The sequence below is a fragment of the Podarcis tiliguerta genome, assembly GCF_965153285.1.
Source record: "Podarcis tiliguerta genome assembly, chromosome: 1".
Lineage (NCBI taxonomy): Eukaryota > Metazoa > Chordata > Lepidosauria > Squamata > Lacertidae > Podarcis > Podarcis tiliguerta.
The window spans coordinates 123,592,552-123,619,269 of record NC_139534.1 but is presented as its reverse complement, the minus strand read 5'-3'; the positions used below and the strand labels follow the sequence as shown (position 1 = coordinate 123,619,269).

General features: G+C 46.6%; 1 protein-coding gene and 1 long non-coding RNA gene across 2 annotated transcripts in view; one reads left to right on the top strand and one right to left on the bottom strand.

Moving 5' to 3' along the window:
* The window catches only part of LOC310677742, an 87,904-nt gene extending 72,994 nt beyond the window's left edge, over positions 1–14,910 (bottom strand). The window contains exon 1 of the long non-coding RNA XR_014511390.1: positions 14,786–14,910. This is a non-coding gene — a long non-coding RNA (uncharacterized lncRNA). The remainder of the gene's footprint in view (positions 1–14,785) is intronic.
* NUDT14 (nudix hydrolase 14) overlaps positions 14,828–26,718 on the top strand; it is a 53,035-nt gene continuing 41,144 nt past the window's right edge. Inside the window, exon 1 of the mRNA XM_083440156.1 lies at positions 14,828–14,967. Coding sequence (XP_083296282.1) covers positions 14,887–14,967 — 81 coding nt within the window. The 5' untranslated portion in view covers positions 14,828–14,886. The remainder of the gene's footprint in view (positions 14,968–26,718) is intronic.

Here is a 26,718-nt window from a genome sequence, read left to right as displayed (position 1 = left end):
ATCTGAACCGCCGACCTTCTGATCGACAAGTCCTAGGCTCTGTGGTTTAACCCACAGTGCCACCTGCGTCCCTACCCCCCACATTACACAACTTAGAACAGGCATGGCTTTCTCCAAGGGATCTTGGGAACTTTAGTCTGTCGAGGGTGCTGGGAAATATAGCTCTGGGAGGAGTCTCCTAACAACTGTCAGCACACTTATCAAACTCCAGTTCCCAGGTTCTTTTTGGTGGGGGTGGGTGAATGCTATGACTGCTAAAAGTGGCATGAGAGTGCTTTTAACAGTACGGCTGGATGCCTACTTTGCTCTGAATTGGGGTCGCTTTTACGGACAGAAGCAATCTTAAGAGATCAGTAGTTTTTGCAAAAAGCATCGCTTGGACTGCAAACTTCACTCTTGGCTGCTCAAGTGACGACTGCGGTTAAACACCCAGTATCTAACATCACTGGAGGGTTTTTTTTTTCCTTTCAAAAAGCAGCATGCTTACTGTTGCTCCCCTACAGAGATGGGGACCTCTGTCCACAAGGCCTCCAATGCCGTTCACAGAACTTTTCCTCTCCTATTTTGGTAAAGGAAAAAACAGTGCTGGGAAAAAATCTAAAATCCAAGGCAGAGGAGAGGTGGTAACGTAACTAGTGGTTTTTGTCCCCCCCCCTTTTTACCCGCCTGATGCATGAGCCAAGAAGTCTGCCTTTTCCTTTCTTTGCGAATGAGCTAGATAAGAATTTTCTCCAACGCTACCCTCAGTTCTTTTCTCTTCCCAGGATTCTCTTTGTCTCCTCCCTGGAGAATCTTTCTGTCTTTCACACATGGGCTCCGGTTACTACTGCCCCCAAGTTCCAGAGGTCCCGATGGGGACTCGTAAAAACGCGTTTACTGTTAGCTGGAGGGCTGCGTTTCTGCACATAGTATGCGTTTTCCAAGAAACCCCTTATTGTTTCCCACTTAAAGAGTCTCCTGTTTACAGCACGGAGTGCTTAGTTCTTCGTGGAGAAATTTACAGCCTATTGTTGCACATGCCATTGTACCGAGGAGGGAATAATGAAAGGGGTGGGGTGGCGACATGCTGCAAATCTTGGACACCAGCTTTTAAACTGCTGGTGGCACAGTGGAGATGCACATGGAAGACTTCTTCTGCCAGGACTTACACCTCCTGCAGGACTTGCGGCAAAGATTCAGCTGTACACCAGAAGTGACAATCTTTTTGGCCCGCTCTTGGCCAGTCTCTGCTAGCATTGGGCAAAAGTAGGTGTGGTCACAACACACTTAAGCCCAAACACACACAGACATTCAAATTTAAGTTTGCACAGGCCTTCCCTTGATCTCTCGACTTGAGTCTCCTGTTTCATAGGGTTGCGCCTTTTTAATTGCAGGTATTTATATTTCATGATTGCGCAATTGGCTTTTATACCTGTGAACTGCTTAGACACCTATTTTAGCATGAAGCATTATGTATGCAAACAAACAAATAATGCACATGCAGGGCACACACAGAGACACACACACCCATGCAGATCAGTTGAGGAAGGAGCTTTGCACCCCCTCTTCACTCACTAAATGATTGATCTGATGGCTCGGGGGGGGTGTGTTGGAAAATGCCATTCCACCTTTAGTTGCAGACATGGAACTGTTGCATGTCACATGTCTGTTTACATACCAGCACAGCTTGCTGGGAACTTCTGTTGTGTGTACAGCTTTTGCTTCTCCCTGTCCCTCTGAGAAGACGACAAAGAGAGAGACGACATGTTTCTTTGTCCTGATTTAAGATTAATAAATCCGTAGTTGTAGTATGCTTCCACAAGCCTCACGCCTATTCTGTGTGTGCAGTTCGCTCTGATGACATAGTGTGCCCTGGTTTTGAAGCCTGGGTGGCTGATTTACGTCGGAGCAGAGGCCGATGGGTCTTCGCAGCGGGACGGCTGGAAGGAGACGACCCAGCTGGGGCTAGCCAGCTGGCCTTGCGACCCCCTGCATGCCGACAACTTGCACCCACATGGGCACACTGGGTTCTGTATGCTTTAGTGTTTTTTTCCGTCTTTTTATCCCAGCTGCCAAAGGTGGTGAGGTCTGCCCTACTCCCCACCGACCCCCCAAATATTGCTCGACATGTGGGCAGATCCCAAACCAAAGCTTGGCTAGCCCTTCTGTGTGCGCAACACACTCATCTAGCTCTGGCCAAGGGAAGCTACTGCCGAGTGACCAGTCAGATGGACACCCTTCAGAGCAGGCTCATAGAAGAGTCACTGGATGGGCAACCTGTAGCCCTCCAGGTGTTGCTGAACTCCAACTCCCAACAGCCCTGTCCAGCAGGGCCAGGGATCAGGGATGATAGGAGCTGTAGTCCAACAACATCTGGAGGACCACAAATTCCCTGCCCCTGATCTAAGCAACTCTGGGATTTGCCAAGAGTTTGGGCCTAACACTGCCTCAGCTCTGATAGACATCAAATTGTGATAGGCCTCCAAGTCTCTGAGGCAGAGCTGGGTCCTGGGGGGGGGGGTTATTTAGTGGTGCTTGGCTGCCATTTAAATTCCCCACAATGCCTTGGAGTAATGCTAGACTAGATGCATTGTGGGAAATTAAAATGGCAGCTCCCAGACCAGTCTTCCCAAGGAAACTGAGGAACATGGTTTGCATTGCATTTAAACTAAGAGATACCAATTTTTGTTTTAATCCTTCAGAGAATTACTGCCCATCTTAGCCGAAGGCAATAGCCCATTGGCCAAGCAAAATTCAAGGCATTGGGGCGGGGGAATGAATTCTCCTATTCTAAAATGGGAACTCAACGCATGTTAATTTTAAAGTCCCTCACTGCAACTCTTTCCAATAATTTGCAAGCAGTGAGAAGTGTGTAGAAAGAGAGTTCTGGGGAATTTTCCAAGCTCTTATATCTAATGTAACAAATTTGATGTTAGATAGCACTGCCTTTTCATTTAAGATATCTTTGAAATTAAGAAAGGAATTAAATTTCTTGGTAATTAAAACTAAACTGTCTTTCAACTTGCCTTTCAGTCATTCCCGCATCCCACTCTCAAGAAGCTTCACATCTGCCAGCGGTTGGAGGTCTAATGTGCAATTTAATACTTTAATTATTTTGTAACTGCAAGATCAAAGGAAGCGAGTTTTTTTATTACAGTGATATTTCAGTTTATAAATTAACCACTTAACATCAGGGTTTGTTTACTGCACTGCAGTGATTTTAAAAAATGTATCAGGCAAATGTTATGCTGGCTAGGGGGTGGCGTTTAAAATCAGTGGTCACTTTAATGAGAAATCTGTGCAGGACCTCCCAGTCTCAAGTCACTTTTTTCTCATTTTGCTAACATGGACCATGGGTTACAGCCAACTAAGTTTTACTCAGAGTAGACGCATTGAAAGCAATGAGCCAAAGTCAAGCATGTCCATTGATTCCAATAGGCCATCTCTGAGTAAATTGGGTGCAACCTAGATTTGGGGGGGGGGGGCAGAGAAGAACTCAGTTTCATTTTAACAACCAATCACTAGAGCAATAACTATCAACTTAAAGATTTGCAAAATGTTTCAAGTTCATCTCTCTCTCTCTCTCTCTCTCTCACACACACACACAAAAAAAAAACCACTTCTTCTTGGGCAATCACTCGTAGCCGAGTAAGATTGTCTTCCATAAACACAGTTTTAACAATGAGTCCGTAAGTGGCTGTGGAGGCCAATTCTGGACCCACACATCCTTCCACAATATGGGCATAGGTTTCTGAGCAGGAGTTGATCACAGTGTGGATTTGCCAAGTGTGCCTTCCTCTTAGCACGTTTCTCCCTTGCAACCTGAGTTCAAGTGTCTTCAAAGCCCATGACACCTTGGGTAAAGGCTGTCCTCCAACTGGAGCAGTCGCAGGCCAGTGTATCCCAGTTGTCGGTGTTTATACTACATTTTTAAAGATTTGCCTTGAGACAGTCTTTAAACATCTTTTGTTGACCACTACCATTACGCTTTCCATTTTAAAGTTCGGAATAGAGTAGTTGCTTTGGAAGACGATCATCAGGCATCCGCACAACATGACCAGTCCAACAAAGTTGATGTTGAAGAATCATTGCTTCGACACTGGTGATCTTTGCTTCATCCAGTACACTGATATTAGTTTGCTTGTGTTCCCAAGTGATGTGTAAGATTTTTTGGAGACACCGTTGATGGAATCTTTTGAGAAGTTGGAGATGGCGCTTATAAGTGGTCCATGTTTCACAAGCATATAGTAAGGTTGGTAGTACAATAGCTTTGTAAACAAGCATTTTGGTTTCCCTGCGAATGTCCCGGTCCTCAAACACACACACACATACCCCACTCCTTGCACTCAGCAGCTCTCCTCCATTTGGCTTTACTTGAAAAAAGAATGTGGCTATATTCTTATGGGAAAGGGCAGACCTCATTCTTTTATACATGAACACAATGGCAGGATACAGGAGGCACCATAGACTATCAAGGACACAATTTTAATCAAATTGCCTAGCACCAAAAATTAACTCCCATGACAATAGTGCATGACATGTTTGTGTGTTAGTTCCCATCCACATTTTAACGAAGCAAACCAACTGTTCTCTGCGGCTGAACAGGTTTTATAGGTTTAAATCTGCATATGGGAACCAACGAGATTTTTCTCATGACACTCAATATAAATAAACTTAAACCTGTGTGGCAAACAGTTGTTGCTATTACTATTAATATTACATTCCGTTATATATTATTTATTATCCGCCCTTCACTATGAAAACCCAGGGCAGGTCACAAGAATGTAAAATACAACATTAAAAACCGTTTAAAACAAATTACAATCAGAAGTTGCATTACTTTACACAGAAGGCATTTAAACAAAAATGTACAGGCCACAGCTGTTAAAATACAATCCTATACAAGTCTACTCAAAAGCCCTACTCCCAGGTTATGCAAAGGACTGCATCCATTGTTAGTACATTTGCAACCTACGCATCTCAAAGCATCATCAGTCCTTCTAGTAGCAAATACAGTTGATAACTCAAATGGACCCTGTGCGAAAATAGCTTTTAAGCTCTCCACCTTGCTTGGGGGGCAAAGCTCACTCAGCGTGCCAACTCTGGGATGCTCTTGCAAGATCTTGCAGGGACACCTGAGTTCCCACAAGATAGAAAAAGCTTCACCAGTTGGCTTCTGCCTGTCTTGCAACTGTGGCCCTCCAGATACCATTGGATTCCAACTTCCAACAGCTCCAGCCAGCTGTTGGGCCTCCAACAGCCAGAGCACTTTCCCCCTGCGGAATATGGGTTCATTTTGAGGATATTAAGAAGTTGGCACTGATGGCCACCAACTTGGCTGGTTTTAAAAGAGGATTAGACAGATTCATGGAGGAGATGGCTATCAATGGCTGCTAACTACAATGGCTATGCTCTTCCTCCATGGTCGAAGGCAGTAATCCTTCTGAATACCAGCTGTGGGAAATGGCAGGAGGGGAGACGCTTTTGTGCCCAGGCAGCCCTGCTTCAGGGTTTTCCACAGACATCTGGGTGGCTAATGTGAGAACAGGATGTTGACTAGATGGGACATTAGCCTGCCTCTTCTTATGTCCTTATGTTCCAGCTAGTTGCTTGCAACCTTATTGTAAGCACAAGGTTAAAAAAAACAGGGGTTCCAATCTGAGTGACTGCCATGCAGGCAAAAGGTGGCATCTAACCAGGTTCTACTCAGAGCAGAACTAAGGAAATGACTGGGTCTAATTTAGTTATATCTATTCATTTCAATAGGGACGCGGGTGGCGCTGTGGGTTAAACCACAGAGCCTAGGACTTGCCGATCAGAAGGTCGGCAGTTCGAATCCCCGCGACGCTCCCGTTGCTCAGTCCCTGCTCCTGCCAACCTAGCAGTTCGAAAGCACGTCAAAGTGCAAGCAGATCAATAGGTACCGCTCCGGCGGGAAGGTAAACAGCGTTTCTGTGTGCTGCTTTGGTTCGCCAGAAGCGGCATAGTCATGCTGGCCACATGACCCAGAAGCTGTACGCCGGCTCCCTTGTCCAATAAAGAGAGATGAGCGCCGCAAACCCAGAGTTGGCCACGACTGGACCTAATGGTCAGGGGTCCCTTTACCTTTACCTTTATTCATTTCAATGTGTGGTATTCAACTAATGTATCCCATCTTTTCATTGATGCTTTAGCTGGGATCCCTGCACTTGGCACCCCTCCTAACTCTTCTATGATTCCAAGTCCAAGGATTTCCCCTGGTGAAATGGAACTTGCCTCCACTCCTTCATGCACCCAACACTCTCCCCCAATCTGCTCCAGTGGGTCAGGGGAACTCCAAGAACAGTTTGAGGGGGCATGTGGTGAGGGGGAAGGAGAGAGGGGGAAGGCTCTGTCATGCAAACAGAAATCCTTGCACTGGCAGAACATTTGTGCCGTGCTACATTGGATGCAGAGGGACGCAGGTGGTGCTGTGGGTTAAACTGCAGAGACTAGGACTTGCCGATCAGAAAGTTGGCGGTTCGAATCCCCCAATGGGGTGAGCTCCTGTTGCTCTGCCCCTGCTCCTGCCAACCTAGCAGTTCAAAAGCACGTCAAAGTGCAAGTAGATAAATAGGGACCGCTCCGGCGGGAAGGTAAACGGCGTTTCTGTGTGCTGCTTTGGTTCGCCAGAAGCGGCTTAGTCATGCTGGCCACATGACCCGGAAGCTGTATGCCGGCTCCCTCGGCCAATAAAGCGAGATGAGCGCCGCAACCCCAGAGTCGGCCACGACTGGACCTAATGGTCAGGGGTCCCTTTACCTTTACCTTACATTGGATGCAACCCAATGGGTACCCTCTGGTGTTTGAATCTGACCCATTGAAAGCAAGAGTTTTAGGTTAGTTATAGCTTGAGTCCGCTGAGTACGACCCAAAGGAGGTTGCCATCTCTGCAAAGGTTGTCCCTGTATGACTTTTGGAGTTAAACAATAAGTCCTACAGGCAATGGTGGCAGTTGTTTTTTTTACCCCTTAAGGAAGCGTGCCTTAAGCAGGAACAGGGAACGAATGATTCAGGCAGCTCTGGTGAAAAGCTGCAGTAGCGGAAGGGAGAAGCGCTGCAAGGGACATTCCTGTGTCCAAGGTAAACACCGGGCTGCTGCCTGAGCAGATGGGCTGGGCTGGGCTGGGCAGGCAGAGGAGGAGGAGGACTGACTCACTGGCTCCACACGCTCACACAGGTGCAGCCAGGAGGGTGTTCACTGCCCTCCACAGCTGCCAGGCACAGGAGCAGGGCTGCGAGAAAGGGCGGCGGCAGGGCTCTCCAGCAGCCAGCCTCCAAAGCCAACAGGAGTTAAAACAAACACTGCTAATCGGCAGGATGACATTCTGGCTTTGACCAAACACAGCACTGCACAGTGGCAGCTTGTGTGGAGAGAGAGAGTGAAGCAATCTCAATCTTTCTGGCCGGGAGTGAGGAACCCAGGGGCCGCATTCCATTCTCGCCAACCTTCTGGGGGCCGCATCCTGCCAGAGGTGTGCGGAGCTGGACGCGAATCGGTCCGAGCACGGCAAATGTCACACACTTGCACACACCCTGGGTTGTAGTCACGACTGGTCCTACTCAAAGTGGGCTCACTGAAATGAATGGACCTAAGTTAATCACGCCTGCTAATTTCGGGGGGGGGGGTGGCTTGGAAAGTGTCCCAGGGGCCCCAGAGAGAGGGGGGAGGGACTGCATTTGGCCCCCGGGGCTTCTAACAAATGATTTTCAGGCAACGGCCCCCTCCTTCACGCTGGGAAAAGTTTCACCGGTTGCATTTTTGTTTCTCATGTAGTGGACGGAGACGCAGGTACCCCTTTGCTGGCCAGGGTGGGTGATTGTGGTAGCCCTCAATTTTTCATTACAGTGAACACAGAGGCAAGAGTGAAACTTTGCAATGTTGGGAGCAGGGGGTGTTTCTCTTATTAAGGCGAACCTGTGACCCTCCGTGCCAAAAGCAGCCACGTATGTTGGTGAACTACGTACGTTGGCAATCCAGCCAGATGGGCAGGTTACATTATTATTATTATTATTATTATTATTATTATTATTATTATTATTATTCACACTTCTTTTCCTATCACCTTCTTACAACAGCAACAAAAGAGAAGATTGCCAAGCAAGCCACAACATATGGCTGGCCGTTTCATGCATCTTTGGTGAGTCACAGGTAGCGCAGACCTGTGTTAAGGCTGCACAAAACCCAGATAACTCTGGGGTGTAAAGCCCTGCTTCACGTGTAAAGCCCTGCTTCACTGAAATCCGAGAGCCAGCTGCGTTTTAACTACCCCCCATGCCTAAGCCAGCCACAAGGGCGGGGGACCCATCAACACCTTGTGTTGTTTTGCAGGACAAGGGAGAAGAGAAATCTGCCTGGATTGGGAGACCCAAACCTTGACCTAACCTAAACAAGAAGGAAAACAGCAAATATCTATAATTTACTGCCATACTTGAACAAATGGGAAGAAAGAGCCAGTCTTCAGTGGTGCTCCCCGCCCCATATGAGACTTGGGAGCAAAAGGGAATTTCTTTTACCTTTCCACTGACGTCCCTCTGGTTCACCCACACCGCTTCAAGGGAAAGGGAATTTGTGCAATTATGGGGAGAAGAAATCTTTTGTCGGCGTTGAATGGCAGATGGATAGTTTCACAGGGGGAACGTCTTTTACAAAAAGGAGTTACCATACCAGTGTTGAGTTAGACAGAGAGAGTAAAGGTAAAGGTACCCCTGCCCGTACGGGCCAGTCTTGACAGACTCTAGGGTTGTGCGCCCATCTCACTCAAAGAGGCCAAGGGCCAGCGCTGTCCAAAGACACTTCCGGGTCACGTGGCCAGCGTGACATCGCTGCTCTGGCGAGCCAGAGCCGCACACGGAAATGCCGTTTACCTTCCCGCTAGTAAGCGGTCCCTATTTATCTACTTGCACCCGAGGGTGCTTTCGAACTGCTAGGTTGGCAGGCGCTGGGACCGAACAGCGGGAGCGCACCCCGCCGCGGGGATTCGAACCGCCGACCTTTCGATCGGCAAGCCCTAGGCACTGAGGCTTTAACCCACAGCGCCACCCGCGTCCCTAGACAGAGAGAGTACTTTAAAGGAAACATTATGTCTGTATGGGAATTCCTTCTTTAGGCTATGGGTGCATTCAGTTCGATCTGTGGCAAGACCAATTTCAGGGAATTATTTGGATAACTCATCTGCAATATCACCATAACCTTGTTTCTTCAGACCTCCTTCCACTCGTCAAGCCCTCAGATTTGGTCTGCAATATCTGTTTTCCAGCTCCTGGAGGTAGGCATCTATTGAAAGGACAGTCCATTCCATTCCCGCCCCCAAAAAGTCTTTTTTAGAATTCTTGCACATATCAAACGCTTCAGAAGCTGTCTTAGTTACTCCTTGTATATTTCCTGTCAGTTCTGTCACTTTTCCTTCCAAACATTTTATTGCTTCAGAAAAGTCATCTTTAATTTCTATTTTGAGATCCTGTTTTAATCGAGATATCTGTAAACTGATCTCAAAGACAACCTCTGGGCTATCTTTTGGCTGCTTCTGTTTACCTGCTGCTTTGCCCCTTATACCCAATGCCCAGAGAATTTTTTTTATCACCTGTTCTTGACTGTCTCTCAGGCCGATCCCCCCCAGGAGGTGACAGTCAGGTCCTAGGTGATAAATTGATTGATTGATTGACTGCTTCTGTATTTTGGGTGCCATTGTTAGGTCACTGTCTGAAAACTTTCTGTGAAGCAACCACAGCCCATGAGTTCTTTAGCTTAAAAATATGTATCCAGACTCCTTTCTTTAGATTTTAAATGCATGTCCTAGAACAGGTCCACTTGTTTTTGCTCTATTTTCTTTTGGTTTAGTTGGTTTTATTTCATCATTCTGCTGGATCAGGAGAAGAGCTAAGGGATTAAGCTGTCATTTTAGTCAGCACCAGCTTTGCCACCCTTACCAGCAGACAATACTGAGCTAGACGAATGAACGGTATGAATTGGTATAAGGCACCTTCCTAAGTTCCAGTTGCCCCCATTTCTGGTTTGAGCAAGCCACTGGGAGTTGAGAAGCTCAGATAGGGCTAACCACTGCTTGCCTCCAAAGAAGAATCGGAAACCACTGTTTGAATTCTTCTGGATTTCAGTTCTGGTTTGGAAGCAAAGCAAAGCCCTGTACTCAAGACAACATGGCAAATTGCCGATTATTCAAACGAGGAAAGGAGGGAGAAAGCAATCTGAGGAGGGAGAAGGTGAGCCTAAAGCCCTTTCACTACATCTCTAAACCCTAAAGGGGGTTACTTTTTATCTCAGTGTAGGTAAATAAAGCAAATACTGCGAAACAGCTATGGGTCTCCTTCTCCAGTATTCTCTCATTCAAAGGCCACTAAATCCGGTAGCATTGCCTAAATATTTTCAGATTACTCACAATGTGAAATGCAGGGTAATTAATGTCCTTCCTATGGATTACAAAATATCCTTTTGTTGAACAGCTCATGCTTGCAACACCTGGAACGGAAGCAGCAAACAACAAACAACCCTGGCAAAAATGAAACGGAATTTTTTATTACTGTTCTTCTACTATTATCCCCATTTTGCTAAAAAATCTAATCCCTTTATGTGCCTTTAAAAAAACAACAAAAAACTGCCACAACCCAGACTCCTTCTTCTGTAGATCGGATAGCTTGATTGCCTTTTCCTCCTGATACTTGGCTGCCAGTAAGAAAAACGTCTCTCTAACACTCCCTAACACTTGATAGGGCAACATTAGACTCAAGAACAGAAGTTCCAGATTTGTCACAGTCATTTCCTCTCTGGTTTGTATTCACTTTCTAGGCAACAGCAAGACTGATGAACACAAACGCAATTGTTTGCTAATCACTACTTAAGCGAATGTATCGATTGTACTAAAACATTATTCTGAAATTCCGGCCATCTGCTGCTTTGCCTTTTAATGTGATAGTGACATCATCTAATTGGCATTTCAGGTCTTAGTTAAAGATTCACCACCGAGATTACAAGCAAGGCACCCGGTTACCCATATATAAACATAATTATCACCTGCAACAGAAGATTTAATACCTATTCTTTTCCTTTTTTAAAAGCCACCTGTGGCTTGTTAAGTCATAGGTTAGGGCAGGGATTCTCAAACCATGGGTTACGAGAGGAGGAATACAGCATGAAATGTTAAGTCATCATGGATGCACCGACTGATTCTATGACTCCTTAAGGCAGAAAGGCCCCGTGTGGTCACGATTCTTCTGCCCCCTGAACCGGGCGATATATGGGCAGAGATACAGTCTGGGGTTCGTGGGGGGAAAGGAAGCACTCTGGCTAACAGGCATGGAGGAATCTCAAAAATACCACCATTGTCCACAAAATACTGTTATAGGATTTGGGCGGGACAAGGGTGCAGCAGAATGAGTGTAGCCCTCCTCCTAAACCGTGGTTCGGCAAGGTGGGGGTTTGTAGAAAGAAAAGCAGCTGAAGCGGACAAGCTAGTCTCTTTGTTAGGTTACTGGCTCTGGCCCAGCCTGTTATGTATCCCTTTGCATGACTAAAGAGCAGAAGGAAGTGGTTACCACGGAAACAACTAGCTGGACATGGTTCCAGAAGAGGATTCCAGTTGTGGCAACCCTTCGCCACCCAGGTGTGTCTGGCACTTTTGTTATGTAGTTTCTGTCATACGATGAAGAGGCACCTCTTTACACCCTGGCCTTTGACCCCCGAAATAGATATTTGGGGGGCCAGCCCATTTCTCTCGGTTGATTGTACCCCTTCAAAACTTATTTCAATACAGTCATACCTCGGATTACAGACACTTTAGGTTGTGTGTTTCTGGGTTGCGCACTGTGCCGAACCTGGAAGTACAGGAACAGGTTACTTCCGGGTTTTGGCGCTCGTGCATCTGCAGAGGCGCTAAATCGCGCTTTGCGCATGCGCAGAAGCACTGAATTGCGACCCGCATGTGTGCAGATGCGGCGCTGCGGGTTGCCGACGTGACTCCCGCACAGATCACGCTCACAACCCGAGCGTCCACTGTACAGTGGTACCTTGGGTTACAGATGCTTCAGGTTACAGACGCTTCAGGTTACGGAATCCGCTAACCCAGAAATAGTACCTCAGGTTAAGAACTTCGCTTCAGGATGAGAACAGAAATGCTGTGGCAGCGGCGCAGCAGCAGCGGGAGGCCCCATTAGCTAAAGTGGTATCTCAGGTTAAGAACACTTTCAGGTTAAGAACGGACCTCCAGAACGAATTAAGTTCTAAACCCGAGGTACCACTGCATTTAAATTGCAGCAACCTGCCCTGGGATCCTGCAGTAAAAGGCAGGCAAATAATCAAACAAATAAACAAGTGACGTTGTGCAAAAGTGGAAGTTATGGGAAATGGTTAAATTTACTCAATTTAGAATCACAGAATCATAGAATTGGAAGTGACCCCGAGGGTCATCTAGTCCAACCCCCTGCAATGAAGGAATCTCAGCTGAAGCATCCATGACAGATAGCCATCCAACCTCTGCTCAAAAACCTCCAAGAGAGGAGAATGGCTGCATAACCCAGCTATTCTTGGTGCATAATTTTAAAAGAATGGAGTACACCTCGACCCTGACCGTATAACTACAATCATACCTTGTGTTGAAGTAGCTTCGGGTTAAGCATTTTCGGGTTGTGGTCCGTGGCGACCCGGAAGTAACGGAGCAAGATACTTCCGGGTTTCGCCGCTCACACATGCACAGACGCTCAAAATGAAGTCACGCGCATGCGAGGAAGTGGCAAATCATGACCCACACAGACGCAGGTTGTGTTCGCTTCAGGATGTGAACTGCATCCGTTCTGGAGCACCTTTCGCAACATGAAAAGAGCGCAACCCACAGCAGCGTGCCTGTGCACGCACGGGTTGCGATTCGCCATTTCTGCACATGCACGTGACGTCATTTTGTGCTTCTGTGCATGCGCGAGCAGCGAAACCCGGAAGTAACCCTTTCCGGTACTTCCAGCTTGCCACGGGACATAACGTGAAAGAACATAACATGAAGCAGATGTAACATGAGGTATGACTGTACACATTTCTATCTCAAACACAGTAGGGCAGTGGTATTCAACCAGTGTGCCGTAGCACCCTGGGGTGCCTTGAATGATGGTCAGGGATGCTGTGGGCAACCCTGGCCTCTGTCCCTCTTTCCTTCCCTACCTCCTCTAATGCCCTCTCGCATCTCTGCCTCCCAAAGTCTTGCACAGCTGTTTGTTGCAGCAGCCCTGGCTACAAGCTCAGCAGGCGAATGTTGCCTCTGGGGATGGCCAGGGGTGCTTCCCAGGCCCCTGTGGGGCAGTGTGACGAGGCACCTCTCTTTGGGGTGGGGTGGGGGGCAGTTCAGAGACCAGGGGCGGCGGCAGCAGCGGCTGCCCAGAGGACTCCCAAGGAGAGGGGAGAAGAGAAGAGACTGAGGGAACTCTCCTCAAGGGAGGGTGTTCGAAAAGGGGTGAGGGGCTGCAAGCAATGGGTGACCTAACTGGGCTCCTGAGCCCCATAGGGGTGCCTCAGACAGAAGGTAGTTGGTCAAGGGAGCCGTGGACCCAAAAAAGGTTGAAAGCCTCTGCAGTAGGCTACAGACAAACAAATAACCTGTATGGTATCTGTCAATATATGGTATCTGCAATATATATTGCACATGCTTTGTAAACCAAGAAAATTTTAATAAAAATACTAGACACACACACACACACACACACATATACAGTGGTGCCTCTGGTTGCGAACGGGTTCCGTTCCGGAGCCCCGTTCGCAACATGAGCAGAACGCAACTGGCGTCTGCGTGTCTGTGGGTCACAATTCGTCGCTTCTGTGCATGTGCGTGACGTCATTTTGAGCGTCTGTGCATGCGCAAGCGGCGAAACCCGGAAGTAACCCTTTCCGGTACTTCCGGGTCACCGCAGGACGCAACCTGAAAAGCTTTAACCTGAAGCAAACATAACAAGAGGTATGACTGTATGTGTGTGTATATATATATATATATATATATATACACACATACACACACACACACACACACACATACAGTGAATGCTCGGGTTGCGAACGTGATCCGCGTGGGAAGCACGTTCACAACCTGCTGCATTTGCAACCCGCAGCACCGCTTTTGCGCACGCGCGGGTCGCAAGTCAGCACTTCTGCGCAAAACGCGATTTAGCGATTCTGCGCATGCGCAAGCGCTGAAACCCAGAAGTAACCCGTTCTGGTACTTCCGGGTGTGGTGTGGTGCGCAACCCGAAATCACACAACCCGAAGCGTCTGTAACCCAAGGTATGACTGTACACACACACACACACACAGATATGGTACCTGTCAAGCTTCGCCTGTGATATGCTCGCTAGATGTTCTGAGGCTCGCCTACTTGCCTCAAATCTGCATGGAACTAATATGCTGTGCCGCCCAGAGTGGCTTGGGTATAAATAATAAATTATTACTATTGTTAATGTTATTATTATTATTATTTCACAAAGGCTACCTAGAAGAGTGTTTTATGCTCTGTCTCAAGCTGCAAATAACTCAGCTGGGAGGAAGCTTGAAAACGGGGACTTGCTATATGCCAAGCACTCCGATCTCTTTCTGCGATTCCGTGTGTAGTTTGTTAAGGGTGCTGGGAACTGTAGTTTTCTCTCTGTGTGTGAGGGAACTATAGTTTCCAGGATTTCGGGTCGGGGGGGGGAGGGAGAAGCTGTGTGCGTGATTTAAAAGCCTCATGTACACGCAGCCACAGGTGCATATTCCAGTCAGAACACCTCCGGCATATAAATATAAATGAGAGAGGCCGCTCACCCTCTCTCCTCTCTCTCCCTCCTCCTCGCTCCCCTCTCGGGCTGCATCTCCGAGGCGAAGGCGCTGCTTCCTCCTCCTCCTCTTCGTCCTCCTCGCCTCCCATGGAATCCATCGAGGACTTAGCGGTAGGGCCCTGCGACCACTCTCAGTACTTGCGGCCTTTTCGCCTCCGCTACCGCCAGGTAAGCCCGGTGAGGAGGGTCTGCGGCCCAGCGTGGAGGAAGCGCCGCCGCCGCCGCTTTCTTTCCGCCGCGACTAGGCCTCGCCGGCCGCCGCCTCCGACGCAAGCCCGGCGCTTCGGAAACGGAGGCTCCGGCGTGAGGGGCCGCCTTGCCTCCTCCTTTGCCCCTCTCTCTCCCCCACCCCCGTTGCTGGAGAGGTGCCGGGGCTCAAGCCTGGCGGGGGTTACACAGTTGTTTTCCCCCACCCCCTGCCCCATAAGGTTCCTGAGGTTCATGTAGAAGTGATGGGGGGGAGGGGGGAAGCACTTTGCACATGGGCAGAGGACGTGGGCTTTTTCGTGGCTGAGGGCAGAGGGGGTTCCTGGTTGCCGAAAGAGAGGGGCAGTAGCTCCCTCTCCCCCCCCCCCAAGGTATTGTTTTATATAGATTATAAACTCGGATGTGCAAATCGTGTAATCGGACTTTGGCTTTAATTGCGATGTTCAGATACATACATATATATATATATATATATATAGTTGCTTTGTTAACTGTGTTCTATAGGTTGTAGCGGTTTCACAAATGATTTGTTGGGGTTTGATTCCCCCCTCTATGAATTACGCTGCTTGTTTTTGTTGTTTATGGTTTGTAAGCCGCTTTGGGGTTCGTTTGAAAGAAAAGTGGCGCAGAAATAGAATAAATTGAATCCGCAGAGTGGCTCTGGGCATGTGCAGAGTTCTGTACCTGCAAAAGAAAGGGGGAGAGGCAGCACCATTTTTGCTTTAAAAATTATTGTATGTTTATTTTCCCCTGACGGGACTCTGGGCAGCTTGCAGATAAAAATAAGAATCACTAAAAGAATAGGGGGGGAAACCAAGCGCTGATCAAATTAAAACCATATACATATATATAATCTGTTAAAACCACATCAGTATTTACAAGAAGAGGAGCACAGCACCAGCCCTTTAATTAAAAGCAGAAATATAATCATAGAGTTGGAAGGTACCTTGAGCGTCATTTAGTCCTACCCCCTGCAATACGGTAATCTCATCTCATTCATATATGACAGGCAGCCACCACCGAAAAGGCCCTGTCCCATGTCTCTACCAAATAGCTAGTGATATTTTGCACCGAGTGATTTTATTTTTGGAAAGGAAATAGTTCCCAGCCCATTCTGAGACTGCCCAAGTGTGCTGTGAGCTTCCATGCCCTGAGCACACCTTTCCCTCAGCTTTCCTGCTTATAGGTGCTCAGCAATGCTGGTGGGGAGCTGTATCCTCCGCCCCACAGCTGCTGGAGCCTGAGGAGCGCCTTGAGGTAAAAAGGCAAGCAGTGACTCCTCTGCTACACACACAACAGATGCAGCCATCTGTGCACAGGCAGCATTGTGTCATCAAACACAACGCACACTCCTAGCAAGAAGGGCCCAGCTGGAATTTTCTGCCTGCTTTTGCTGCATTCGTTTCTGGCAACTACCGTAGCTGGGGACAGTGAAATTCTGACTATTATGGCCCCATCTGCACTATGCATCCAAAAGTGCACCATACCACTTTAAACAGCTGTGGCTTGCCCCAAAGAATTCTGGGAGCTGTAGTCTGTTAAGAGTACTGAGAATTATTAGGAAGACCTTTACAGAGCTACAGGTCTAACGTTCTCTGGGAAAAGGGATTATCTGTTAAACCATTCTGAAAAATATAGCTCTGTGAGAGGAATAGGGGTTGCCTAACAACTCTCATCAGCGTTAAGAAACTAGACTTCCCGGGATTCTGGCATGCCTTTTTGCTTTGTTTTATTTTGTTTTGCCCAAAGTTGCTGAGTTGTGTTTTTTGTGTGTGTTTTTTGAGAAATTTCAACAAGAATGGAAAAGGAGTTTTTGAGCTACTTTAAATGAAAATCGCCTAAATCTACTACCAACATAGATTGCCTTGGTCTGGATTTTCAAAGACATTTCAGCGATTTTCGCCCGGATACTGCTTAAGGGGCCTGAATGTCCACTATGTCAGGACATATGATATGACAACCCTAGTTTTACAACCATGATAGATGGGGGCATTTTTTTAATTTGTTATTTTTTAAAATCTGCATAGTGATTGGGAAAATGTGTTGGCGGGGGGGGGGAGGTTGATCAAATCAAGAAGCATATCAAAAGGCCTTCGCTAACACGCAGACTATAAATAAATAGGTAGACACTATTTAGATACAAAAAAGAAGTCTCATTCATCAGTGAACGTGATCTTCTTTCCAATTAGACATCCCCTTTATAAATAAATTATTATCTCACTCCATTTCAGAATTGCAGATGGGAGCATGTTGCTAAAATATTAATATCATTATAATCAATTAACATTTCAATAATTTAGTTAATTATTCTCAATCAATTAATTTTGTTGTTGTTGTTGTTGTTGTTTAGTCATTTAATCGTGTCCGACTCTTTGTGACCAGGTGGACCCGAGCACGCCAGGCAATTTATTATACTTATTTTAAAGACAAGTGTTACTATCCAGAAAGAGGACAGAATCAGCTTGATGCCTCTGGGAAGCCCCCAAAACAAGGCATCATCTCAGCATTATGTGTTCAGATTCCTGCATTGCAGAGGGTTGGACTGGATGACTCTCTCGGTCCCTTTCCAACTCTACAGTTCTGTGATTCTATGACTCAGAGGTCTGCTGTCCCAGTACGTGGACGATCGATGGCTAACAGCGCTCTTAAACGTCTTGCACAGTTTTCACAGCTATTGCAATTTCAATATAAAACACCTTGCTGCAGGGTCAGTGTTCTTGCAAATGGGAAAATACAAGCACAGCGCCGGGTTAACGCTGGTGGTGGCCACCAGCTTAAATGGATTTAATAATATATTGTCACTTATTAAATGTTCCCTTCTTCTGAACTGATGAACAGTTAAGACATTTTAACAGAAGCTCCCTTTTTGCTCATACAGTCTGGGTTTAAAATAGTGTTGACGAAGTTTTCCTCAAATTGCTGGAAATTCAAATGTTCTCAATTTGCTAGGCTGATGATGAGATCTTCTCTGCTGGTGTGTTTGAATGAACCGAGCTGTCAATTGTCATTATTCCTCATTAGCTTCCGGCGAAGAATAACCAAATATTTTAACATACATTTTTTTTAAGGCTGCAGTCTTACTAGCAAACAATCCCCACTGAACTCACTTGGAGGCGTTTCCAAGTAGACAAGCATAGGATTGGACTGCACATTTATATTACTAGCCTTAGGCATGGGGCAGGCTTGATATTTCGGTCTCTTTCAAATACTTATAGGAAGTACGGCTCTCCGTGTTTTGGGGATCTGCCAGGAGGAGGAAAAAGGAAAAGGTGGATCTCATGGTTTAGAGTTGACTATTCAATGGTGAATAGTGGTCGTGTAGTGCTGCTTCGCAGCTGATTTTTGTCAAGCTGTTGTAATAAAGTAAAGGTCAAGGGACCCCTGACTATTAGGTCCACTCATGGCCGACTCTGGGGTTGCAGTGCTCATCTCGCTTTATTGGCCGAGGGAGCCGGCGTACAGCTTCTGGGTCATGTGGCCAGCATGACTAAGCCGCTTCTGGCGAACCAGAGCAGCGTATGGAAATGCCGTTTACCTTCCCGCCAGAGCAGTACCTATTTATCTACTTGCACTTTGACGTGCTTTCAAACTGCTAGGTGGGCAGGAGCAGGGACTGAGCAACAGGAGCTCACCCCGTCGCAGGGATTTGAACCGCTGACCTTCTGATCGGCAAGTCCTAGGCTCTGTGCTTTAACCCACAGCGCCACCCGCGTCCCTTTGTTGTAATACTTAGACACATTTTTTTAAATAGATCCTATTCCTCAAGGCCATTTAAAAAAGGTGGTAAAAGCACAATAAGCCCCCCCCCCCACACACATTTTCCTTTAAGAACATAGGAAGAATAGACCAAAGATGAATCTAATCAAGAACCCTCTTTCAGATGCTTCTCGTAAGCATCATTGATATCTCTTGGAAGCTAAGGCTTAAAATAACATCATGTCTATATGGCTACAAAAAATAGCAGCAGGGGTACACTGGATGTGAAATGGAGAAGCTGAGATATACAGATATTTTAAGGGAGGGGGCATTGGCTCCTTCTTGCAGAAAGTCCCAGGCTCATTTCCTGGCCTCTCCAGTTTGAAGGATCTATGAAAGGTCCTGCTTCAAGACCTGGGAGCTGCTACTAGCCAAACACAATGCTGAGCCAGTGGTTTGTCTTAGCATAGGGCAGCTTCATATGTAATGTTCTCATGAATTCAGAGTTTATGCTTCGTTATAAATCACAAAATAAATCAGTGTACTGGTGTGCATTGTAAATTAGCGCAAGGATTAAAATTAATGAAAAGTTATTTGGAGTGCTAATCTGTGAGTGTGTTATTATCTTAAGCTAGTCTAATGTGTCTGTGTTTGTGTTTTATATATGCATGACCCAGCGTCATCAATATTCACTCTTTAGAAAGGAAATGAACCATTCTCTAATTTAAAGTCATCAGCTCCAGGCCCTAAATTGGGTTCCTGTACCTTTAAGAGTCAAGGCCTTTTTCTTCATTGCAACACCCTAAGGGAAACAGACACACCTGGAAAAATCTTGCCTTCTCAGGGTCTGGACCTGCCGGACGTTAATTTAAGTTATCTGTCATATGAATATTTTTGCGTACATCTCTATGCATTCTCAAACCCTCCTTGTTTAATTTTCCTTTGAATTCCTGTACAAAATGAAAGCAGTTGAGCTGTATCTGAGACATACAAAGCAATTTGTGCACTTTTCTTAAAAAAGAAAGAAAAAGAACTATCTAAATTGGTGGAGTCAGGATTATACTAAAAAAGAAAAAGAAAAAAAGGTCAGATACTGAGTGCAAATAGAGTGTATCATCCTAGCAGAGGCTTTTCAGTGCTTCTTAAGAAACATCAGGCAATCTGCTCAAAATCTTTACAGAGAAGGTTAACTGTCATAGAAGTTAGCATTCCCACCCTGAGAAATCCGAAGAAAGGCAGCTTTTCTAACAAGAGTTGCAGTTTGCAAAGATCCAGTCCCTGTACTTTCAAGGATCACGGAGAAGGAGGACATTTCATCAGGTGCGAGGGTATCAGCCACCATGACAGAGTTTTGATGGTTCCTAAGAACTTTTAAAAATAGACAGGTTCCCCCAGGCTCTGGGAACCGCTAGACTTAATTTTGTGCTTTATCCCAGGTGGAAATTCCCCATTTCTATTTTACTTTTACTGGCTTTTCTCCTATGCTGTTTCAGCAGATGAAACTGTTCCCACCATCTGGTCTCCATGCCAGGAAAAGCTTCACCTGCCACACAGCTTTAAAAACGCACTGGAAAAAAGGTCTGTAAAGAGGGGGGTGGGAAGCAGCAACCTTCTTGCCTGAGAAGTGGGGGGGACACTGAGTTTTTGAAGTGCTGTAGCAATGCATCTTAACCACCTGCTCATGTTTAATGTTCATATTTTACACTCAGCATGAGGAAAGTTCGCTGCTGAACAATTGCTCTATAGTTCTGCCTTAAAGCTGCAGGTGTGCAAGAAAGTTCTGTCCAAATTGGGAGACTTATATGCAGATTTGCTTTTCAATTAAAAAGCATCTTCTCACTGCCTTCCTCAAGACCTTGCTTGTCCTCAATCATGTCCCTTAAACATTGACCAGGGTTTCATTAATACATTAACGCCCAAGTTTAAAGCAACTTTTAAAAAGTTACTTTCCTTCATTGGCGGGGCGCTTAATGGCACACCAAAGTCATGAGCGCAGATAGAGATGACATTAATTATTTGCCTCACGTTTTCCGTGCTGGGTCAGAATCCCCTAAAACCATTTCAGATGGAGTCTGGGAGAGAATCTTGGAGCCTGGGACAGAGCAGCTGGCCTGGACATGGGCCGATGCCCCAGTTGACAGGTTGTTGGATTAGAAAGAATATCAAAGGCAGCAAGCGAGATTAGGGATAAGTGAACATCTGACAGCAGTTTCCAGCAGGGGAGAACAGATGATAAACAATGGGAATGGGGTACTTGCTCGGGGAGAGGAGAGGTGAGAAGGCCATGGGAAAAGTGTGGCGGCAATCTCTAAAGCTCCAGGTTGCTGCACCTCATGAATAGAACAGGAAATAGGATTTGCAGGGACAGATGTGATGAGTGGTGATGAATACATTACAGGCAAAAGAAGGACCAAACTCTGCAAGGTGAGTGATGTCCTTTCCTTGCATCTGCTCGGTATAATTATGGGTAGCATTTGTGATGCACACTGCTGCACGGAAATAAATGACCCCGATGCTTGCTTGTTTAATTGCATTATTATCAGTGAAATCCTTATACTGCTAAGAGTGTTTTTATCAGGAAGCAATAACCAAAGATGGGTAGGGAAGATTGGTGGGTTTTCATCAGTTGTAGGCTGTGCTTGTTTGCAGGTTTACGCATTATACTGAAACAACAGCAGTGTACAGTCTAAAATAACACAAAACAAGAAAACAGCAGATAACATCTTAAAACAGCTTAAAACTTGCTCAATTAATCTATTTGAGATTTCCACCTCCTGGTTTAAGTGATGCCCAGGAGGCAGACTTTTCTCTTTGCTATCATGGTGTTGTTGCCAAAGGAGCAGTTTCATTTAGTGTATGTTCCCTTCTAAGCAATGCTTAAAGGCATGAAAACCCTCTTGGAGGGCTGCGGACCTTATAGTGGCTTCTGTGCATGCTCAAATAAACATAACACAGTGGTGTGATATTCATCTGCTGCTTCTGATTCATCTTGATTTGAAAAAACAACACAAAAGAGTTTTCTGCTCATTAGTTTATAGCAGGCATAGGCAAACGCGGCCCTCCAGATGTCTTGAGACTACAACCCCCATCATCCCTGACCACTGGTCCTGTTAGCTAGGGAAGATGGAAGTTGTAGTCCGAAAACATCTGGAGGGCCAAGTTTGCCTATTCCTGGTTTATAGCTTTTCTTTCAGTTTCTTACACATGTCTAAAGTACTTAACAAGAACATTATACACTATGGGGTGTGTGGATGGAGAGGCAGAGATATATAAATGCCTTATCTTCCAAGATATCAGAGTGGGCTAGATATATCCCAGGTCTTGATGCATCAGCTTTGTGAAATGAATTTTAGGTCTGGTTAGTGCATGGCTGGCAGGCTGGAGATAGTATGTGTTCTGCCTTGAGTTCCATGGCAGAAAGGAGGGGTGTAAATGAATTAAAAACCAAACCAACACCAGAAGAGCCTGCTGAATCAGAATAGTGGTCTGTGTAGTCCATTACAGCGGCAGATGAGATGTCTGTGAGAAGCCTGCAAGCCAGACATGAGCGGTGTGAGAAACTGATATATAAGCTTGAACCTAGGTTACGGTCACCACAATGGAATGTCTCTTTGCCAGTGGGTTAGACTGATTCTACAACTCTGATCTCAACTATATTGTTTGACTGTAGCTTGCTCTTAGAAACCATTCACTTGTCCCAGTACGCAAGAACCGGAAACCCAAACAGTGGAAACGGAAATGGACTAAGGCAGAGGTTTTTAAACCGTGGTTGCCAGCCTGGAGCCCAGGAATCTTCGCATGGGTGCCATTGGCTGTGTGCCAGTAGCAAAACGCACTTGGCGCCTGGGGAATTTCAAACACTGGATGTGAGCGCAACACCCTTGACTGCCAACAACTGCCAGAGGCACAATCAACTTAATGCTTGGGAACTCTCTTCCCCCAGAGCTGTTCCAGGATTCTGCGGAACTGGGAATGGTTGTCTTATGAAAACAAAAGTCAAGTCTGCTTGCTTGCACCCTTCTTTAGACTCTATGGCACAGTGCCCTTTGCGTGCTAACAAAGATAAGGTGAAACCACTCTCTTGGAATATTGTTACTATTTTATTACAGTGGTACCTCGGGTTAAAGGGATGCGGGTGGCGCTGTGGGTTAAACCACAGAGCCCAGGACTTGCCGATCAGAAGGTCGGCGGTTCGAATTCCCGTGACGGGGTGAGCTCCCGTTGTTCGGTCCCAGCTCCTGCCAACCTAGCAGTTCGAAAGCAAGTCAAACTGTAAGTAGATAAATAGGTACCGCTCTGGCGGGAAGGTAAACGGCATTTCCGTGCGCTGCTCTGGTTCGCCAGAAGCAGCTTAGTCATGCTGGCCACATGACCCGGAAGCTGTACGCCGGCTCCCTCAGCCAATAAAGAGAGGTGAGCGCCGCAACCCCAGAGTCGGCCACAACTGGGGTCCCTTTACCTTTATCTTACCACGTGTTAAGAACTTAATTTGTTCTGTAGGTCCATTCTTAACCTGAAACTGTTCTTAACCTGAAGCACCACTTTAGCTAATGGGGCCTCCTGCCGCCGCCGCACCACCGCTGCACGATTTCTGTTCTCTTCCTGAAGCAAAGTTCTTAACCCGAGGTACTATTTCTGGGTTAGTGGAGTCTGTAACCTGAAGCATCTGTAACCCGAGGTACCACTGTATTTGTTAAACTTACCTTAAAATGGCTTCCAAGCAACACCAAAAATAAACAAGCGCTGGAAGGGTGCTTCCATGCTCTCTCTATTACGAATTGGTTTCTAAATGTCTTATTTATAGCGACATCAGAGAAACTAGCCCACCAAGGCTGGGTTCTCAGATGGGACTTTGCGGCTATCTGGTGTTTTTTTTAAAGCTTGTTTAGCGATGTAGTCACACAGATGATGAACGCCGTCCAAATATGATAGCATCTGGTGCTGCTTTTGATTATACAAGTTTTTGGCCCATTGTTTATGTCTTATCTTAGAACACTGCAGCATTGCCTCTTTTGTACAAGTTTCTTTCAATATTTTTATCCCTTTTGTTTCCTCAACTTATACCTGTCCATACTCGATTGTTGGTGTGTTTTTTCTTTTCTTGAATTTCTGGACTACTCTGTCCTGTTGGTTATACCATTAATATATTTTTTTTAAAAAATAAACAAGCACACATCACAAATAGCTTCTGGCCCAGCTGCTGCTTTCAACCTTTTAGTGTCTGGGACCACCACATCTTTGAGGCTTCCTCTTCCCATATTGCCCCTCCCCTCAAATCAAGAATGCCCTCAAGTTTCCTGCTTTGTTTGCCATCATTGCGGGAGGTAGAGACAAGCAGCGCAAGAAGCAAGGCATTCTCAGTCACTGCCCCAGGGTTGTGGGATAGTCTGCCAGAAGATGTCTGCTGGAGCATGCTCTTGCTAGCCTTCAGGAGGGGCTGCAAAACCCAGCTTTCAAGGAAGGCTTTCAGATGCAGTTGTTGAATAATGTTTCTATTGATGGCTTCTAATCTGCCTGGTGTCTTGCCCTGTTTTGTGGACTTTGTTTATTTGTTGTGAGCAGCTTCGAGCCTAGGTGGGGCTGGGTGGAAAACCCCTAAGTCTGAATGCGCTTACCAACTCCAGGTGGAAGACGCCCCTTTACCTCTGTTGCAAAGCGAGTCTGTCTGATTCAGGTGCATACTTGCCTTCCAATGAGCTGGGCTATCTGTCGCAATTAGCATAGGGAAAATATTGCTGTGAGTTTGTGGGTACCAGACCCCTCTCGTCTCTGGATCAGGCAAGTGTTGGAATTTAATCAAGCCAAGCTATCTTCCCATGGTGAGCCATTAAGGGAGATTAGAATTATATAATTGTAGAGTTGGCAGGGACCCAAAGGGTTTTCTAATCCAAGCCCCTGCAATTCAGGAATCTCAGCTAAAGCATACATGGCCTCTGCTTTAAAACCTCTAAGCAAGAAGACTCTACAACAGACTTCCTCAAACTTGGCCCTCCATATGTTTTTGGCCTACAACTCCCATGATCCCTAGCTAGTAGGACCAGTGGTCAGGGATGATGGGAATTGTAGTCTCAAAACATCTGGAGGGCCGAGTTTGAGGAAACCTGCTCTACAACCTCCTAAGGAAGACTGTTCCACTGTTGAACAGCTCTTTCCATCAGAAAGTTCTTCCTGACGTTTAGTCAGAATATCTTTTTTGTAACTTGAAGCCAGCAAACTGAAACTCATTCCAGATAAGACTGGGGGAGACTTTGCTTTTTGAAAAAGCTTATTTTTCTCCCCTACGTCACCAGCTGCCTTCTTCTTCTTCTTCTTTTCTTTTCACCCTGAGTTCTTCCTTCTTCAAAGTCCATGACACCTTTGGTTAAGGCTGTTCTCCAATTGGAGCGCTCTCAGGCCATTGTTTCCCAGTTGTCAGTGTTTATACTACATTTTTTTAGATTTGCTTTGCGACCATCTTTAAACCTCTTTTGTTGTCTACTAGTATTTTGCTTTCCATTCTTGAGTTTGGAGTAGAGTAGTTGCTTTGGAAGACGATAATCCGGTATCCGAACAACATGACCAGTCCAACGAAGTTGATGTTGAAGAATCATCGCTTTCCCTCCTATGTAACCAGCTGCCGCCTGAATTCAGGCACACCCCTCCCCCCATGGCTGCCTTTCCCAACTGCGGCTGCCTCCACGTTAGGGTGTGGAGCCCCCCAAAGGGCAGGGCTGAGAGTGGTCACTCTGATGCCCCATTGTGTGGGACAACCCTGGGCGATTGATTAAACAATCCATGGCCTTTTAAAGTGGGATGTGGTGTTATTGTTTGTTATTGTGTCATGCATTTTTGTGTTTTTATATTGTAAGCTGCCCTGTGATGCTCAAATGAAGGGCAGTGTAGAGATGAAGATGATGATGATGATGATGATAGGCTCAGTGCAAGATGGCCAATGGGTGGCGCCCTGTCCCTCAACAGGTAAAGCCAGAGTTTGGAGAAGAGAGTTTTTGGAGCGGTGATGTGACTGAGAAGCACAGCATAAACGGAATCTACATTGGGTGACCAGATTAAGGTTAAAAGATTCCCCCCCCCCCATGAATCCGGGGACACTTTTGAACTTCAATGGATTTTGTATGGGGACTGATTTGTAAATCCGGGGACTGTCCCTGGGAAACGGGGACGTCTGAGAACCTTAGACCAGATGCATGAGAGAGAAAGAGCAGAGCTCCTGTATCTTTAATAAAAGCGTAGAAGAGGGTATTTCAGGAGGTGTAGTTTGCAGTGCACCTACTGAAATTCTATCTTCTGCACAACTTTTAAAGGTGCAGCAGCCCTGGCCTGTTGACCACCTGGTACCCTTAAGCGTACAGGTGACTGGAAAGAAACCTATACCTCATTTAAGCAATGCTGGAAAATGCAAATACAGTGGTACCTCTGGTTGTGATCCGTTCCAGAGCCCGTTCCGTTCCAGAGCCCCATTCGCAACCTGAGCAGAACGCAACCCCCGTGTGCGCGGGTCGCGATTCACCGCTTCTGTGCATGCGTGTAACATCATTTTGAGTGTCTGCGCAAGTGGCGAAACCCGGAAGTAACCCTTTCCGGTACTTCCGGGTCGCTGCGGGACGCAACCTGAAAAGATTTAACCCGAAGCATTTTTAACCCGAGGTATGACTGTATCATTGGGACGCGGGTGGCGCTGTGGGTAAAAGCCTCAGCGCCTAGAGCTTGCCGATTGAAAGGTCGGTGGTTCGAATCCCCGCGGCGGGGTGCACTCCCGCTGTTCGGTCCCAGCGCCTGCCAACCTAGCAGTTCGAAAGCACCCCCGGGTGCAAGTAGATAAATAGGGACGGCTTACTAGCGGGAAGGTAAACGGCGTTTCCGTGTGCGGCTCTGGCTCACCAGAGCAGCGATGTCACGCTGGCCACGTGACCCGGAAGTGTCTCCGGACAGCGCTGGCCCCCGGCCTCTTGAGTGAGATGGCGCACAACCCTAGAGTCTGTCAAGACTGGCCCGTACGGGCAGGGGTACCTTTACCTT